The sequence below is a fragment of the Oxyura jamaicensis genome, chromosome 4 (genome assembly GCF_011077185.1).
Source record: "Oxyura jamaicensis isolate SHBP4307 breed ruddy duck chromosome 4, BPBGC_Ojam_1.0, whole genome shotgun sequence".
In the NCBI taxonomy this organism is placed as follows: Eukaryota; Metazoa; Chordata; class Aves; order Anseriformes; family Anatidae; genus Oxyura; species Oxyura jamaicensis.
Window position 1 is genome coordinate 50,995,069 of NC_048896.1, and position 20,195 is coordinate 51,015,263.

Here is a 20,195-nt window from a genome sequence, read left to right on the forward strand (position 1 = left end):
TAGGAAGCAATCTTAATCTTTAAAAATTAGAAAACAGACTAATAGTCAGTCAACAAACTGAATTAGTCATGGGTTTGTTCAAGGATTTGGAAGCACGTCAGTAAACAGCTCTGATGCCCTCTGATACTAGGAATTTACTTCAAGGAGGCCAAAAACTTAGTTGGATTCCTGTACCTGGCAAGCAAAAGTGCTCTTTATCACTGGATGACCCAGATAATTCCAGGAATATGATCCTTCCCACTACTGCTTATTAGCATCAGTCCTATGAAGTGAAGCAGACTTCTTAGTTAAATGCTACAGGATATTCTAAAAAGTTAAACTGTCCCTTTACAAAATAAAGCCAGCATCATCACAGTCACACATTCAGGCTTTCTAACCTGACACTACCAGAAAAACATCTGTTCCACCAAGAGCTCTGAAAACATGAACTGTAAGCTTCCAGCCACCTTAAGAAATAGATGTTCACGTACCATGGTAACTCAATTATAATACTATGCTGTACTATCCAACTTGGGTAGCACTTTTTTTTAAAAAAAAAAAATTCTTTAGACAATTTAGACAACAGTGGAGAAAAGGAAAAACTGAAGCCTTAGCAAACCTAGCACCTTCTGACATCAGACAAGGTTTATTTGCGCAGTAGTTGCTTGTAAATGAAGAGGCACGCATTAAGAATTTGGAGAGACAAGTACATGTGCATTCACATCAGGTCCTAAAAGTAGGCAATTGTTATAAAATCCAGCCAGCTTTCTTTTGTTCACAAAGATACCTTCTAGGGATTTTCTGTGCATACATAAAGAACAAGAATAGATCTTTACTTCCACGAATGTTACATAGCCTACATGAATAATGAAAAAGGAGAATACTTCAATTATAAATCCTTAACTAATTTTAGAAATGGTAGCTTGGTCTGACTGTGAAAATACTACTTTTCATTCATTAGAAAAACTATGCAAAAACTACGCATTCATTAAAAAAAAATGCAAAATATTTTAAAATCAACTCCACAAATATTCCTGATTACTTCTACATAATTGTATTCAATCCTTTAGAAGGGAGAAGGAAAAAAAAGGAAGAAAGATGTGACCATACATCAACCCTGCCTCTATAAACACAGCTTTAAAAAACATACTACATTATCTACAGCCCTGATACCGCTCTAAAAACTGCAACACAATGTGCTTTGTTCCATACAATCTTGAATCCAATAAAAATAAAGCACTGATTAATTTTTTAATTGCAAGGCAACAAGTAGCCCCCATTAATCAGGATGCTAGACATGCTATGGAAGTTGACATTCAAGTTAAGCTCAGGTAATTCAGTTCTGAAGATCCATGTAAAACCTCAGTGCATTTCTCCGTAAGTTACAGAGAAGCAACCGCAACATATCTGAGCTCTCATCTTCAGAACTAAGCTGCCCAAATTTAAAATGGATTTTTTAAAAAATGGGATAAGTGTCCATAGTGTAAGCAGCAGTCAAATCACAACATGTGAATGCGCTACTTAAAACTGAGATGGATATAATAGCGACACTTAGATGTGCCTTGGGAAGAGAACAGAGAGGAGAGGAAAAAAAAGAAGAGTTTGCTTAAAGTGATCAAATAGTAAATCTTTCCTGAAAGCTACAAGAACACAATGAAATTTACAAAAAAAAACAATGTGAAAGTTTTGGAACAGACATCTAATAAAGAAAGAAACATACATCACTCATAACTTCATGCAAATACTTAAACTACATACACTTAAAACTAAGACTGGCTTATAATTAAATCCTGGTATTTTATCTTTCTCTCTCAAGCCCATGGAAAACGTCTTGCAATGGTTGCCTGACATCACATTCATTCAAAGTCAAACGTTAAAGTCATTAATTTGAGGCCAGACATAATTGTGTAACCAGAATTTAAGCTGGGGAGCTAATATGCACAGCGTGAATAAAGAATTAGATGCAGCCCATTAGTATTCTCACTGCAGTATCATATTAAAATACTTTTAATTAGATCTGAAAATTTGACTTCTCTACATAAGCAGCTACACACTAAACAGCTTAGAAGTACAGAGGTATTTATAAAAAAAAACATTACAGTAACATCAGATAACTAAGTGCTGAAGAGAACCTTTAAAACCCTTGAACTATACAGCTCCTCATGTACTGCAATATTATAGAAAGTCATTGTGATAAATTTTTGCCAGCTGATTACCATGCTTAACATTTATTTTTGTTGAGTTCTAAATAGGATTACTGACTTTTAATAACATGATAAAACGGAATAAAAGCATCGTCACATATCTGTGTAACCATGAGTAGGAAAATAAAAACAAATGATAAAAATTATAAAAAGGGACAACAGCAGATGGATGAAAAGTCTTGAAAAAAAAGCGGACTTCCAGAACTTCCATTTTACTATTTTTATTTTATTTTTTAAATATGTCTGTACATCTCATTTCTACAACAAACAAACATTGAAAAAAAAACAACACTATGGTTTTACTACTATCAGCACAATGAAACTAAATGCAACTAAGTCTTTGGGTGCTAGTCAGGCTCAGGAACAAGAAAAAGTAACTTTAAATTCTTAGAGAAAGATTTGAGTATTTACCCATGCCAGTTCCAGCTGGTGCAATCTCTTTGGAGAAGATTTCTAAAGCTTCTTTTCGCTTATGATGTACAGCAAGCCAAATAACAGCTTCTCGAGGACCCTGCTTCAAAGAAAGTAGAAGTAAGATTTGCTTTGAAGAGCATCTATTATATTTGGCAAATTGAAAAGTAACTGTAGCTCAGCATTCAAATTACATCTAATGGGAACATTTAGTGCTTATCCAACATCACTATAATTTTTGGTTAATGTTTTAATATCTTTTTTTTTTTTTTTGCTGCCATGAAATCAACTAGTGGAAATTAAAGACTGCGACAACACCAAGTAACTCCTCCATCCCAAAGAATCAAACACTATAACAAACAATAATTTATATGAAAATAAATACTTTGCTTCACTCAGTGGGACGGGCAAACCAATTGTTCTCTTATTTTTATTATTTTTAAAATGCTGAGAATATTTCAGGGGTCAAATAAGCCTGCCAAGTTTACTTCTCTTAGCATCAAAAAGCAAACAGATCTGCTCAGGAAAAAGAAGTCAAACCTAATCCTTGGGAGTTAAACAGGAGAACAGAACATTTTTAAACCAGGAGGTTTCCAACAAAAAGAGTGGACACCCCTCCAAAGGTAAACCCAACCACTACTGTCCCTACTTTACAGTCAATACAATTCCCTCTGTAGATAAGCACTCTCTCTTACAATTTTTCTTCTGTAAAAATCTCTTTTTTGCCACCGAAAAAATTCACCACTGGAAACCATATACTGGAAAAAGCCTCAAAGTGAACTTCTAACTCTAGTATTTTAAGCAGGTTTCAAATTCTTAGGCTGTCCCTAAGCATCTCCTACTTTCTCCCTAAAACAAATATAGCTGTTACCATCATATACAATTCCAAAATTACTTAAAGCCACTGCCAATTTACATAGCTTGGCATAGTGAAAAATACTAAACCATTACGCTTAAAAACATTACAAATTTATTCATTAGAATCCTCTTAAATTTAACAGTAGCATAACAAAACATTTTTTCTTTTCATATTTTAAGACTTTGGTAAACATTTAAATTTGGTAACGCATATACACGTGCTTTCCTCTTCAAAATAACTACAGAATATCCAAGATGGATCTGAACTCTGAAACTGCATTTTAACACATTGCCTAACTCTAGTGCTACTTATTTGAATTTCCCACATTTTTCTAAAGTTGCATTATTTAAAAATGTTACGTAAAATTAAACAGCAAATTTAATTTTAGCTTTTGAAATGCTGATGTCTTGTACATTAGGATCATCTTCCTGAAAGCTGTATGTTTTCACAAAAAAATGATACTATAGAACTTGTCAACGTTAGAAAATCTCAAGTCAATTTCAGGAATTTAAGTAACTTCAACAATGTAAGAACATGGATGCATTTCCTATTGGCAGCTGCTGAAACGGTGTTTGTAATAAACGTTCAAGTACTCTACACTAAGCATTCTGGATAGCATAAGATTATCCTAAAGAGGGGGGTTATATTAATAGACTACTAAATCCTGTATTCCAACTCAAACACATGGTAAAATCCCCAAATGAACAAACTCACTGATGTCAGCTCATACCGATGTAGAGAAATTTACCAATTTATCATAGCTGGTGACCAGCTAAAACCCAGTTAATGAAGGGCCTTCACAGAAAAATACGCCTATGATACAAATTCAACTTTTTTAAAAAACATTCCCAAAGCTATCAAAAGATTTATTAAATTACTACTATTAACAAGTAATAGGAAATACTCTTGCAGAAAGCATGCTTATGCATTCACATCTGCTTCCTACTTCCAAACTGTACCATGTCTTAAGTAGTCTAAGTCCTATGTTTACCTCCACGCCCACAGATGCAAGGTAGTGAATGATACAATGGTCTACGAAAATACTAAGTTGAGTCCTGTTCTCAGTAGATGAATCCAGTATCAGAACTGAAGATGCAGACTATTTTACAGACATTTATCTTACAGTATCATAAGTTTTAAAAAAATACACAAAAATAGCAAACCAAGGATATATTTCAAGTTTAAAGTTGTGTTGTAAAAGGGTTATTAAAAACATATTTAAATTAATGAAGCATTCCTATTGTATTGTTAAGAGTTAAGTAATTTACTTATATCCATATATAGCACAGTTTTTATATAATGAACTAAAGTCTGATATCCTGTTAATACGTCTTTCACATGAAACACATCCAGTATTCTCTAAATCGTGAGCTTGCTGATACTATGGCATTGTCATAAACCCCTTCTTCCTCAAGGACAGAAAACCAGAGCAGGAGGTAATAAAAATTATATACCACCAGGGCTACTCAGTGCTGATTCAGGTCCCTTGCTCCTGCTGACAAAGCAAGCTATTAGAGTGTCCAGGAACAACTATGTAAACAGGGGGAAGAAATTGAAAAAGGAAAGGAAGCAAGCATTTCTGAATTTCTCAAGGCTACTTTCTGTTGTCAGCAATAGTCAATGCCATACACTTCAGCTCAGACTATGCTATAGGGGTCTCCCTAGGTCTGGGATATACAGAACTTCATGATTAGAGAAGAATACCTTTGCATCCAGTTTGAAACACCTGTGTGAGAATTCATTCAGCCATACCAGACATTTACGCTGAGCTCCAAGTACTGTTTAGCACCCAATTCCTATCTTGATATTCACAGACGTCTTTCCCTCTCTTAAATTTAGACGGTAGAATCTTCAAAGCAGGGACTGTTTCCTTGACTGTTAATACATTGCCTAGCCTAATGTGGCTCTGGTTTAGAGCAGTCATTTGCAATCCAAGTAACTGCATTTAATTTTGTATGGAAATACATGATAAGAAAGTGAATACATGATTCTGAAACCCCAAAGGGCAGATGTTTTCCTTAGGAGCCTACAGCTTCGTTAGAAATGGCAGAGCAAAGCCCACTCCTCCCCCATTATTCTCACACTCCTACCACGGCTTTCCAAATAAAAACTCTTCTGGTTAGTTTCTTCTAAACTCTTGGTTTCTTCTAATTGTTGAAGGACCAGGGTGAAGGGGGTAAAGCAGTAGAGCATTTTCCTGTATTTCAGCATTAACTCTCACATCCTATTGCTGGCATGTATGTGCTTTCCATACAATATAGATAATGCTCTGCCCTACTTTTATAATATATGTAAGACTTAGGAGCAGACATATTCAGTGAACTGTAAGAAAAGCAAACTGAGCAGTAAGAACAGAGAAACTTTCTTTTCCAAGTCATTATTCACTCTATACAACAAGTAATACAGAAAATTTTACAGGATGTAACGTTACAGAATGTAATACAATTCATAATCGTAAGGAGCTAGCACAAAGAGAACACAAGTTCAGTATCTGGAAAATCTGTTCCTATGTTCCAAAACTTTGATTCTGTAATCTCAGTAACATGGCAGGGTTTATGGTCCTAAAAGGAAAGAGACCACATCATACAGATGGCTCATCAGGAAGCAACTCTTGTTGCTGTGCAGAATGAAACTGAAGTCCAAGCACTGAAGTAAGCAGCTGCATACGTAACTTGCCCCATTTACATGAACAATTTCTATAATAAGAACATCACTATCTTTTTCAGTATTTTCTAAACATACAAATTTTCAGCTATTTTACATGTTGGCATTCCTAATATCCAACTCAGAGCTGAGTTACGCCAGTACCTTAATGTTTCTGCACGACCACAATTAATAAAAAAGAATTAAATCCTACTGTTTTAGAACAAGCAAAGCTGTCTAAATATTTTAAGTGTATGTAAGTGGGGACAAGATTTACAGTCTTCTTCCTTTAAAAAGGACTTTCACATTCTAGATTAGGAAAACAAACTGGGTATCACAGCTGCAGTAATTACAGCCATCATTCATATTCTAACAGATGAATATAACAAGTCGCAAATCATGACAGAGAATTATGTAGTTGAGGATTGTTTCACAGATAGGACCCACAGGCAGTTTTAAAGTTGCAGGGGCAAAAATAGTTCTGCCATCTCCAGACTCAGCAACCTTTATAATGTGGTCTTTTAAACTGCATTAGACACAACTTTACAAGAACTACTTTATAAGAACTTTTATAAGATATTTCTTTAGATGAATAACATTAAAACAGACTACAATAACATTTTTGTAAGATTTCTTATCAGTGCTTCTGGAAGATGCAAAACTGTAGAGTCTTTGTCAGTATAATTTTGTACACTAAGTATGACACTGAATTCTTTGGAAGATGGTGGGGTGAAATTCCCAAGATGACAGTGACTTCCTTTAAAGTTATGGAAAAGATAACAATATGGAAAGATTAAAAGAGGTCAGTAAAAGTTTAAGAACACTCCACTGAATACTTACACCATCTATACTCCTTCTAGCATGAGGTCCATATGTATCTTCAGACCCTAAAACCTGTATGTTAACTGCACTGTAATCTTCATACCCAAGCTGACTGAAAATAAGACGAGTCCTGCAACAAATGATTTTTTTTTAATTAGTAAACTGCCTTAAAGTAATTATCTTGAAGTAGCCCCACATGGTCCTCAGAGGTTAGATCTGATGTAAACTGTACTAAGAACACTTTTCACTAAACAAATGCATCTGAATACTATATCAAGTGATGCAGTATCAATCATATAACCAAGTGATAATTATCTAATTACAAAGTTACACTTCTCAATTTTTCCCTAGGTTTCAATTTGAGCATTTTTTTTCTATTCAAATTATTTTTAAAATGACAGGCAAAACCAAATCAATTTCTATTTTTTTTTTTATCTTTAAAACGAGAGCAGCTGAAAATGGCATTACAGTATATGCAGTCTTTCTGGCTTTCAGACTGGTAATTCAGTCTTTATCTTTATTTCTCCTATATAGTATTACGACCTACCAATAAACCCATGAAACTACCTCATTACATCACAGGCACCAACATAGGAAAATCTAACTGAAGAAGGAATTTGTATTCAAACCTTAAAGGTAATTAGTTGGGATTAATGAACATAGAACTCACAGGCTAAGAATTAGATGAAGTTTTTAAAGAAAACTTTTCCTCATTATTCATGCCTGCCATCTTGTGAAATCCCCAAAATTCATTCTGTAAGTTCATTTCCACCAAAAGCATGCTGTGTCAAGAATGCCAAGTTTGTCCAGTCACGAATAGTAATAGGGATGACCATTACCTTTTTTAATACACTATAAAAACAGATACTGTTTTAAGAGAGACAGCAATTAACACTTTTTGACAAATATTATACTCATGTTAGAGCATTAGCAACAGCTTTTAAAAGACGACCTAATTCGCAAGCACTGAATAAACTGTGAATGACCCTTACAGTCGTTTAAAAATAGTCATAGAAAGTCTGAAAAACAAAATAGTCACAGTAGAAAATGAGAGGAAAAAAAAAAGCTTTAAAATAATCCAACTCTTAAAAGTATGCAAATATTAGTATGTTAAATCACTGGAAAAATAAGTTAAAGTTTGAAGCACAAACTAGTTTTCCAGTAATCTTTATCTGGAAATCTTATAGCTGTTTCAAAGTTCTCATCAGTTGAAATGCTGGAATTATGTTAGGATGAGAAAAATATTTTCCATCAATGGAACATTTTGAAGATCCTGATAATATCATCACTGTTATAAATATTAAACATGGCACCTGAAAATTTAAGCAGTATATGGGACTTAAATACGCAACAATTAAAGAAGTGCATTTTAAAGGGATGAAGGTGATGAGTGTACTGCAAAAGAGGCCATTTAATTTCAATTAATGTGGAAAAAATACTTTATATAAGGTATCTAAATTTGCAAAAACGATGTTTGTAAGAATGTAGAATAATTTATCTAAAAACATTAGAGATCCCAGAGTCCAAAATATATTCTGTGGGTAGTTTTTAGCCCTTTAATGTGTCTTGCTACTGTAATAAATAAGGCTCAAAAACAAAATGAAGACTAACAGACTTCTTAACAAGCACACACACACACTGCCAAATTTCTCCTGCTTTCAAAATTAATAAGGGGAATAAGTGTGCACAAAAGACATGAAAACTTTTAATACAAGTTGCCAAAGCAGCTTAAAACTTTAGTCTACCAATTCATTTGACCTCTACATCCAAAACACCTTAAACTTATGCACCTAATTCTGTACTTGCTACCATTAAACTACTGGACGGAATTTAATCTGTAAAACACACTGGAACATGGCTACCTGAATAATCACATTCACGCAACATTGTCTTACAACATGAATTGGTGGAAAGACCAAACTTAGAGCTTCCTGAAGAGGTGTATTTGCTGGTAGAGCATTCTCTGACTGAGATCAGAATGCTTAACTCTTATTCTACATTTGTATTGACATTGTCGAATAAACAGCTTCATGTGTGGAATTTTTTTTACAAAGGTGTTTGAAATGAAGGAGATAAAATATGCTATTTTAAGTTTTCAGAATACAATCTAGATGTATTGTATTCTGTATTCCCCCTCCAATTTCCCCCTACCCCATCTTCCAAATATTTGAGTCACAGTGTCTTTGTATTTAACAGCTCTTGAAGGTTCTTCCACCCCCCATCCTCCTCTCATCAGTTTTCTCAGTAGCTTTTGGAGATGTACCATTTTAGCATTCACAGCCCTCTGAAGAAAGGGATTTCGTGGCTTAATTAAAAATTCTGCATCAGCCTGCTCTCATCTGCTATGTCTCTTGAGGAAAATCACACAGCTCCTCTCTCATCATGGCACTGTACATGGGCATATAAGCAGTATGTTACTCTAAGTCCACAAATAACCTTGCAGTTCTGAGAGGTGTCTAACCTACATGGCTTGTTCCACAGGTCTATAACACAATGGAGAAGTCTAAAACGTTGCAGAAAGAAATAGCTCACATAACTAGGAAGTGTGTGCGCTATCGGAATAAATAGAGACTTCTGTGAGGACATGGAATTATATTTAAGAGGAATCTCTCCTCCAAACATACTGACGTACACTGACAATATGATTAAAGGTTTATTATGTTGTCTTTGTCTGAAAATTATTCAGGCAAACAAAATCATTAGTCTCATTTTACAAGGCACTAGGATACTTTGTTTCAAACAAACTTGGTAAACTGCCTACATTATACAGCATCAAGATTCTTGATAAGTTCTGCGAGGGAAAAAACAAAAAAAAGAAAATCAATGAAGCCTACCTTCATGTAGGTTTCTCACTGGCATCTAATAAATTTTCGTCTAAACCATAGCTTTTTGACATAAATTTGGGTCTCCCTCCACTATCCATCTGTTTATTTTTGATCAGTTTCTGACAACTTTTTCCCCATCTGTCATATAGTTAAAGTATAGTTACAGGTTGTTTAGGAAACCTGTTGTCAAGACTGTTCATGTCTTGAAATGTCCTCCTAACTGGAGGATTATAATTTTCTATGGTTCTTATGAGGTTAATGACTAGCATCAGGTCACTGTTCTATTTTCATTATCTCTGAAGTCAAAAAGTCAAAACCCCTTACCAGCCTGAAATACTAACCTTTTGAGAATACTTTCCGCAGTAAGTTTTCCTTTTTGTACTGCCTTTGGACCTCCCACAGGACAGACAGCAGTAGCTCTGAAACCATCAAGGTAAGTGGCACTTACCTAATAATAGAGGGATTACATAATTATACGGGATTCAGTATTGATATACTGATACATTGATATAAATGGTCTCTAACAGTTATTTTCCTTACACTCTCAGAAGTGCAATAATAAGAATCATCATCAGGAAACTTACTCTATTATTTAAAATTCAAAATGGTATTAGAGGAAGATTCAGATTTGCAAAACTGTAAAACTGAAAACTAGAAAAAAATAGTAGGTGTGCAAAGCATTATGTCAATTTATCACTGAACACCAATTAACAGTTTCAAAAAAAGGAAACATTTCACAGCAAGTGCAATTTGAGTATTTTAGATTATTACAAAGTTCAATGTATTAAACATGAGATATATTCAAAATGATCCCTGAACACATACATTTAAAATTACCTATGTAAGAGATGATAAAAATAATAAAAACTTATTTTATTGCCATATAAAAAACTTTCTGCTTATTTATTTTACTCCATTTCATAGTTCATGAGCTGAAAGTATCAAGTCTCAATTATTTCCTTTACTTGTACAAAAGTACACAAAGGTATAGTCAAAACCAAAAACTAAAGGTGGACAAGTCTGCTGAACAAGACAGTTGCTGAAGTTTGCTGAGCAGAAGCAAAACAGTCTTGCTTCAAACTGCATGCTTAAACCAAGGAAGAAAAGTATTACCTGCTTAATTATCTGTAATGCTAAAAATCCTTTGTCAATATGTTCCAGCGACAGCACCTTTAGGGAATTCTTTCATGCTGACATTACAATTTGCCAAAACTAAACCTTTTTTGGTGATATTATCTTTGAAATATTGTATTTTTTAAAAACTGATACTCTATCTTAAATAAAATGGATTTTAAAAGCGTCAGAAGTATTTTAAAATGCAGTCACAAGTATTTTAAAAAGCTTTTTCCTTTTTAAATTATACTCAGGCACACATCATATTATTCAAATAAGTAGTGGTAGATCTGTACAATTCACTACTTAAGTTAACTCACTTTTGATATGGCTATGCTAAATAGTTAATTGCTGAACTCTGCCTCGCTCCTGTAAAAGTCAGATTTACTATTAAACAGGAAAAGGATCCAGCCCCCTACCAGTACATCACCAGAAGTGTATTATCTTAGAATCCATTCAGGGAATGGAGACCACTAGGAAGAAAAATCTAGTAGCAAATATAAAACTTTGTACTTTTATTAGGAGCGCAGGTTTCTTTCAACAGATTTCAGGAAACTATGCAACCATATATCTAACTCATAATTATTTGCTCTCTTCACAGAAATCCTGTTAAATAACTTATGTGCTAGGTAGTTTTCAAATTTCATAATGAAATGGAGTAAGATTGGTATGCTAGTACAAAATTCACTAAGTATTATGAAAGTGACAGTGGGCTAACAGATTCGTTATTATTGTAAGAGAACCATTTCAGCCTTCTCTGGCTATTTTTGCATGTACCTGTTATACAAATAAACATGATTTTCAGAATCAAATAAGGTTTGCTTCTCTTTATCTCTGTTACTCCTCCACCCATGCCCAGCTGAGCATGAAGATTTTAAAGTGGCAACAGCTTTGGGCACAAAAATATCAAGCATTTTCTCCTAAGTATAAAAAAAAAAAAAAAAAACAAAAACAACAAGAAAACTACACTCCATAGAAGGAGTTAATACCTTATAAAACGTCGAAGGAGGTGATCCTTTTGCTCCATGAACTTTCACTGCCCCACCTTCAAAACCTATAGTGGTTAGAAATCAATACTTAAGCTTCTTCAATATGACTTCAAAGACATTCTTTTATGATACATGTTAATCAAAGGCACTTAAAAATAATAATTGATAGCTGTACTGCCACAGAAGAGAATCACAACAGTCCTCCTTGACCTAGAGACACAAGCAGAAAACTGGTGACTAAATTTATGACTTCAATGAACCTTTTAACAAAGTGGTTGAAATGTTTATTTGTGTACTTAAAAATGCTTGACACAGAATGTAGCCTTAGAACTACAGTCGAAAATAGTATTTTTCACTTAACAACCAGTTATTGCGCACACACAGCACACATTTACTGCATGTTGCTGGAGTGGACTGCAGTACCTCCCTTGGCAAAGAAACAAAACAAGAAAGATGAGAAATCTGTGACAGCTTCTTTACTGATAGCTTAGAAAGCAGTGGGATAATTTAACATTAGCCTGCTTGTTGATAACAGAAACAGAACAGACTGAGTGTGGGCTCCAGGGTGACTACCATGTTCAGTATTGGGTATATAATGCCAAGAATGAAGTGGAAAAAAACGCTGCCATGTCATCAGGTTCAAGCTTGAACTGGAGAAAAATCAATAGGTGCAATCTCTTGCAAATTAGCAGCACATGATCAACACCTCACCAAACAAACAGAATTACAGTGTAGTTCACCTGCAGCTAATCTGTGATTGCAAATATTTACAAGTTTAAAGCTTTATACAAGTACTCTGAAGAGATTAAAACAGCAATTCCTTCAGAACATATTTGAAAAGTGAATCAGACTAACATAAATTTTATGTATCACTCCTAAGTAACATCATCACTCTCTCCGCAAGGTTGACATAAGGTTAGCTTGACTCTGTCAATACAGAACAATATCCCTACAGACAGTAAAAATCTGGAAGAGTTTCATATGCTTGATTAAGGAGTAATACAAACGTAAAACCCACAAAACAAAATGCGTGACATCCATTGACCAAAATAAAACAGAAGCACCTCTCAGTGCAAACACTGCAACTAACCCAGCAGGACAATAAAATCGGCAATGTAAACAGCAAAAACAGATAGCATGCCCTGTTTTTACTGTTGTACGTGTCAAAGCACTTCAAACTACAAATATTTAAGAAATTTGTCTATTTTCCATCTGCTGTATTTCTAGGAGGACTAACTGAAAGTTCATGTGAAAGTTCATTTTAAGTTCAAACATGTCATATCGGGTCATTTGCAAGCTAAAAGTTCACAGGAAGGTTAGGGTTCTCTTCCCACCCACCCTCTTTAAAAAAAAAGATGAGTGGCTACGAGGAGCAAGCTGGCCTTATCAGAAAGCCATTCTGTTATGCTGCATGAGCAGAAGGTCCACTGTTCAATTTTACGGGACTTTTACAAAACATTTTTCTATTTTTTATTTTTTTATTTAAGTTTTACAGAGGTGATCAGCATACTGTCACAGCTTAAGTTCCATGAGAATGAGGAATATGTATTTTAATGCAGGTGCAGTAAAAAGCAAACATCAAGTAACTGTAGCTAAACATTTTGATAACAGCTTGATGAAAGCTCTTTTACCCCACTTAGAAATCTTCAAGTTGTTTTTGCTGTTCTGTTTTCTTGCTATGCTTTCAAGATCAAACACAGAACTTTAGTTTCCTAGCTGTTCATGACTGTTTGCAGATTTGAGGACAGAAAAGAGACTTTCCCAACAGAGGTTCTCTAGTGGATATCATGTACCTAAGGAAGCTTCTACCACTTAAGATGATGCTATTAAATATGTCTAGGAAAACCATCATTATCAAATAATGCTCTGAAAGAAATGGCTATCCAGTGTTAAATTCCAAATGACATAAAAGAGAAAATGTATTAAAAATACACCTTTTTGAGCAAATAAACTGCTACTGAAGTTTACAAAATAGTGAAGTCATGGTGGAGCTGTCTCAATGTTACTCATAAAACAGTTTAAAAACTTAGTAGGTATTAGTCATGCATTAAAAGTGAAGCAAAAAGAACAGTGATAAAAGATTTAGATGAGTCAACCAGCAAGATCATAGAATGGCTTGGGTTGGAAGGGACCTTAAAGATTGCCCAGTTCCAACCCCCTGCCATGGGCAGGGACACTTCCCACTAGATCAGGTTGCTCAAAGCTCCATCCAGCCTGGCCTCAAACACCTGCAGGGATGGGGCATCCACAGCTTCTCTGAGAAACCTGTTCCACTGCCCCACAACCCTCTGAGTGAAGAATTTTCTCCTAACCTCTAATCTAAATCTCCCTTTTTTTAGTGTAAAGCAATTCCCCTTTGCCCTATCATTGTCTGCCTAAGCACTGTCCACCAGAACCCCGAAGTCCTTCTCCGCAGGACTACTCTCAAAGTTCTTCTCCCAGTCTGTACTCATGTCTGGGATTGCCCTGACCCAGGTGCAGCACCTTGCACTAGGACCTGTTGAAACTCATCAGGTTCATGTGGGCCAACTGCTCAAGCTTTTCCAGGTCCCTTCAGATGGAATCACTTTCTTCTGTTGTACTGATGACTGCACAACTCAGCTTGGGGTCATCTGCAAACCTGCTGAGAGTGCACTCGATTGCAGCATCTACGTCACTGATAAAGATTTTAAACAATACCAACACCAAGACAGACCCCTGAGGGACACCACTTGTCACCAGCCTCCACCTTGACACAGAGCCATCAACCACAACTCTCTGGGTACAGCCTTCAAGCCAATTCCTTAACCACTGAATGGTCCACCCTTCATATCCACCTCTATACAATTTGGTGATCAGGATGTCACGTGGGATCGTGTCAAAGGCCTTACAGAAGTCCAGACAAATGAAAGTATGGTTAAAATTCTTAAAACAATTTCTAATAAAATTTATTGGAAAAAAAAAATATCAGTTTATTACAGCATCATGCTTTGAGAACTCAACAAGGAACATGCAGAAAAAAACACATGGAAATTGAAGTAACAGCTTTAGTTTGATAGCCTATTTCACTGACACAGATCTCTTAACATGTAAGCAGACTAACCTGGAATTTCAGTGATGGAAACTTCAGAAAAGTCACATGTGACATCTGGTAAAAGATAGCGCTGAGGATTGCCCACTTCATACACCAACTGTTCAGCCACAGTGCCAAATGAGATTAGCCCGCCTGTGTCCGGTGGTTTGGAAATAATAAAGTCTCCTTCAGAGGAGCACTCTACAATGGGAAAGCCTATGTTATGCCTGTAACATTAAAAACATTGAAAACAAACCATAAATACGAAGGGAAAGTGGAAATAAAGAGTAAGAGATAACAGAATTTTATGGTAATGAATAATTAAATAAAATTGATCAGGAGTTAGAACATATCTGGTTCTTTCCTTAGAAACATGCACAAGAAAATACACTGAATAAGGTAACCAAAATAATGAGGATGCGTTTTATTGCCTGGCGAAGGAGTGCACAACATCAGATACTAACAGCAAACAGACAGGAGCAGAGAAGGACACTAATGGAATTAATAAAAGTAGAGTCTGAAAGAATTAGAGAACTATGATTAAGAAGGTAAATTTGGAAGAAAAAACAATTGCTAGTTTGCTACAGCAGTACATACAGCATTGGTAGTGATGACACGTAAATGCATCTTGCAGTCTGGATTTGTAAAAAGGACATCAAAGTGGGAAGAACAAACTGTGCTGGAAGTCTCAGATAAAAAGTAGGAAACAAAACACGTATGTTAAGACAATTTCCTATTGATATAAGTTATACGTACAAGAGTTGTAATCAGAAAACAGAAGAATACATGAAAGTAAGAGCTCTAGCTCAAAACAGTAATAAAAGCAGAAATTAAGAGAAAATTACGAAGCATAACAAAGACAAAAGCAGTAAGAGAAAATTACAGAACTGTTTGTAAATTAAAACATTCCTCCTAATCATATTCTCTCTATGATCAAGTAACTCATAGTAAGATGTTCATGCTGGTTGTTACAGTAGTAGGGTAGAATTTTCAGGGTTTTGTGGAAGGTATCTCGTTATCTGCTTTCCAAGTTAAAAGTTTTTTATTCACAGATAATTTCTTCAAGCAGAAGTACCAAGTTAAAATCAAGAAGCACCAGAGAATTAAAGCAGAGTCTTTATGCTCCTCTAAAAAGGCTACCTGGCTCACTCCTTTCTCAGAAGGTGGAAATTTGTGAAAATTAAGCAAATGAGTGAGAAAAAGAACACAGTTAAGAGATAGAGGAGATATAGCCCCTTGTAAAAGCAGAACTGTTCTAAAAAGGAACTTATAAAAAGGTGCTCAACATCACCATTCCCAAAGTCAATGATCTTCAAGTAATGCATACATAAAATGAGTTCATCCCTGAAATTAATTACTACTGGGTGCTAAAGGGAACCATGTGCTGAACATACAACCAAATTGGTTATTAACAAAGGTTAGATGAACCATAGTTTGCATAACATAAACGCACAGTTTCAAAAGGAAGTAAGCAAAGAAACCAGTGAACTCTTAAATGACATTAGCAGAAGTTCATGGGAGTTTGAACAGATTCCTTATCATTGGGAAGCTTAAAACTTAATCCTTTCTTTAAATAATGGAGTTAAGAGAGAAGCTCTGTTACCAGAGAGAGATCAGCAACTTTAATGCCGCTATTATACAAAACTTTGAAAATATGGTAGCTGGAGAACTCCTAGAAAAGCCCACCATGAATCAGTAAGGGTTATATTTCATTAGTCTGGTCTTTGAAACTATTTAAAAAAAAGAGGGGATAAAAAAATAGAAATTAAAAAGACAACACACAACCAACCAAATCCTGTGAATAGAAAGAACTGAATGTATAAATAATTGTTTATTCTGAACAATTAGCGTAAGTTTTTTTGTTTCTTTGGAGGTAAAGAAAAGGGATGAAAGCTGACAGCAAGAAGTACGTAACACTTGTCATTTAGAAGTGACACAAGAGAAAACTATAACCAAAAAGCCATCTCAATTACCCTACAATAACTTTCAAGACTGGTAATGGACTAACATTTGTAACAATCCCAATTTTACAGGTAATGAGAAATTTGGGAAGCAAAGTGACTTGCCTAGCACTACACAGCAAGATCAGCAACTGAACAAGACTACAATTAAGGAGTTTTTAAATGCTTACCGGTATGCTTGCGTGCTTTTATCCTACTGCCTATTTGTCTTTTTTAAACCAACAGCATCAGGTGCCTTGCCAGCAGGCTGAATGCAGCTTATTTGTAACGCTTACCCAGAAGTGTAATATATCTGCATGGAAGTGATTTTCCAGAGCAGTCCGTCCTACTGCACTAAGAACAAGAGTCCTTGCTACAGCCCACTTGAAGTCATCAGCACGGACAACTCCTGGGATACATTCCTGTACCTTCTCCCCACTGAACTGTGTTTTGAAGGAAAAAGAGGTAAACTGCAGATACTTGATTTTCTAACGTTGCTTCTAAACTACTGACTAAACTTCAGATCTACCCGTTACTCTCTAAAGACCTGACCCATTAGCAAACAAAACACAACCAGGAAAAACACATGCATCCTGTATTACTTCATAATAGATGCCAGTAACAATTTACATTAAGGTGTACCTTAAAATAAAAATGTATTTTATATATTGCCATAAGACATTACTTAAAAATTAGTTTTTAGCTTGGAAACAAACTAGGCAATGTCAAGTGACAGTTATCTAAACCCTGATCATTATTTCCACTAAAAGAAGTAACTCTGACAGATTTACCACCATGCTGAATGATTATGGACCATGTAACACTTGCTCTGTAGCATGCCAACATAAACCAACACAACCCACTGCCAAGTTGTCATCCCATCCAAAGTGGCAGAGTGGCCAAACAGCACCTTTCAATGATAAAAGGATTGCATGAGTTTAGTGATAGCACCATAGAACTATTTTGGTTAGAAGGGACCTTACAGATCATTTAGTTCTTACTCCCTAAAACCCCACTTGACCCCCCGATGGGCAGGGACACCTCCCACCAGACCAGGTTGCCCAAAGCCCCATCCAGCCTGGCCTTGAATGCCTCCAGGAACGGGGCATCCACAGCTTCTGGGCAGCCTGTGCCAGTGCCTCAGCACCCTATGAGTAAAGAATTTCTTCCAAATATCTAAACCAAATCTGCCCTCTTTCAGTTTAAAACCATTATGCCTTGTCCTATCACTACGCTCCCTGACCAAGAGTCCCTCCCCAGCTTTCTTGATTGCCCCCTTTAGGTACTGGAAAGATCCACCCCAAAAAAGGAGACGATAGCATTCTTTTTTCCGAAATACGTGTTTCGAGTTGTGGGTTTGGTATCTTACGGTTCAGTTAGATGCATTACTAAACCACAGAACTGAATAAATCCAAGTTAAGATTAATCCTCAGAAACCCCTTCCAAACTGATGGTAGGTGAGGAGTTAACAGTTAAAGTAGGTCCTTGCTGACTACAGGGATAACAAAGTCCCCGAACTGTTTTTGCTGTAGAGGCCACCTTCTCATCTACCTACATCTCCAGCTGCTGTCCTACTTGAAAAGGAACTGGGGATCTGAAATTGTCTCCTGTCAGTCCTCTGCCCTGCCAACAATGTATAGGGGTAATTTTTTCCCCCCATGTAAAATACTGTTTTTCTTAATTTCTGGCTCTCAGAAATGTTACACCTTATGAGCATGTCACAGGTGATTAACAAGAATCATCTACACAGAGAACTCTTCTCAGTCTACTCGTGGACAATGCCCTTGTTCAGTCTCTGGACAGCTGTGAAGATAGCCTTCCCTTTTGTTTTGCTCAGCATCTTACACAGTTTGCATTAAAAATAAAAAAGATTAGTACTAGGTCCTGGGTGGCTCGGGGGAAATAGGATTGTCTGAGATAAGATGGGTAGTTCTTCCATCATAGTTTTATATAAGGTACCAAACCCCTGAAGCATGTCACTACTGGTAGACTGGATGGATCACAGGCAACAAAGGATAGGACAGCATACTGTGTAACTTTTACTTGCAGAGGAAAATACCGCAAGAAAGAAAACAAAGAACCCACAATACCGCACATGACACAGAAGTAGACCAGGGGCCAAACAAGCTGTGATATGAACTTTTAGCTTTACAGTTAATGTAGTTTCCTGGGATGTGATTTGACCAACACCATGCTGAGGAAAGCTCTAAACCATGTCTCAACTCCCCCGGCACCTATACGAGCATAATGTCACTGGGCAAAAAGTAGGAAATGCTAGCATTTCCAGCAGTGTTTTTATAACCCATTAAAACTGTTAACACGTATCAGGCAAAGTCAGCATGTACTTAGGAACGGTTAAGACATGCATCTCTACCTGTTGGTACCAACACGTTCCTTCCTCAAGCTCTGCTGCAATTCCAGTTTCAGGTGATGTGATCCATACACTTTGCTATCTCCTCTACCTAAGGTATTCCACAGTATACATAGTATGTGAACTCCAAATACCTAGAGAATTTCAGGCCAGACAGATTGCCTGGCATTTTCAGCTGCCTGGAATAGATAGATAGTACTACAGAGAAAAGTACATTCCACATTGCCTAACTGGGGACTTGGAACAGAATCCAGCATGCAAGTCCCAATCAGCAATCTGGATCCAGCCCTTAAGAGACTACAACTACTGACTTACCCTTTTGGTCATCCCAGGCCAGAGGATTATGCAGTCTCAACCATTGTACACTCTTGGCTTAGGGCAAAATGTCAGTGTTTACCATCTCCTCAAAATGATTACTCTACTGATCAGCATTAGTTTATTCTCTCCTGCATTTCAAAACAAAACAAAACAATGTACTAGTCACCCACTGGCACTAAATAATAAGAGACAGCAATGTCTGGGGTTAATGAAAATGAAATACAGAGCTGTGCATTATCAACATAGTCCTGGCATCACAGTCCATTTTGACTCTCTGCACGAATCCCCTACTTGGGGCCATGCACTGGATATTAAATAGGGAGCGGTGATGTGTTAATCACTTCTTTTCTCCATCTAATATATATTACTGCTCAAAAAAAAAAAAAAGAAAAAAAAAGAAAAGGATTAAATGCCTTTTTGGATAACGTTTACTTAAAATCAGTAACTTAACAATTGATAGAAGACTAATGAGCACTCTTAATGGTTTTTTGAATTGTCTCTGCTAATCTGAGAATCCACACAAGGAATCCACTCAAGCAGCCTCTCTCCCACTGGAGAACTGAATAGCATCTATCCCCTCTAGCTTTCCCTCTGTTTTCATTAGAACTGGAATAAACTTTTTAGTTTCACAATTCCTGCTACTAAGTCAAAAACCTAAAGAGATGTATC

General features: G+C 36.1%; 1 protein-coding gene across 1 annotated transcript in view; it reads right to left on the reverse strand.

Moving 5' to 3' along the window:
• LOC118167193 overlaps window positions 1–20,195 on the reverse strand; it is a 59,767-nt gene that overhangs the window by 27,709 nt on the left and 11,863 nt on the right. The window contains exons 10-14 of the mRNA XM_035326446.1: window positions 14,928–15,124; window positions 11,846–11,910; window positions 10,085–10,191; window positions 6,937–7,048; window positions 2,595–2,697 (exon numbers count right to left, since the gene is read on the reverse strand). Coding sequence (XP_035182337.1) covers window positions 2,595–2,697; window positions 6,937–7,048; window positions 10,085–10,191; window positions 11,846–11,910; window positions 14,928–15,124 — 584 coding nt within the window. The remainder of the gene's footprint in view (window positions 1–2,594; window positions 2,698–6,936; window positions 7,049–10,084; window positions 10,192–11,845; window positions 11,911–14,927; window positions 15,125–20,195) is intronic.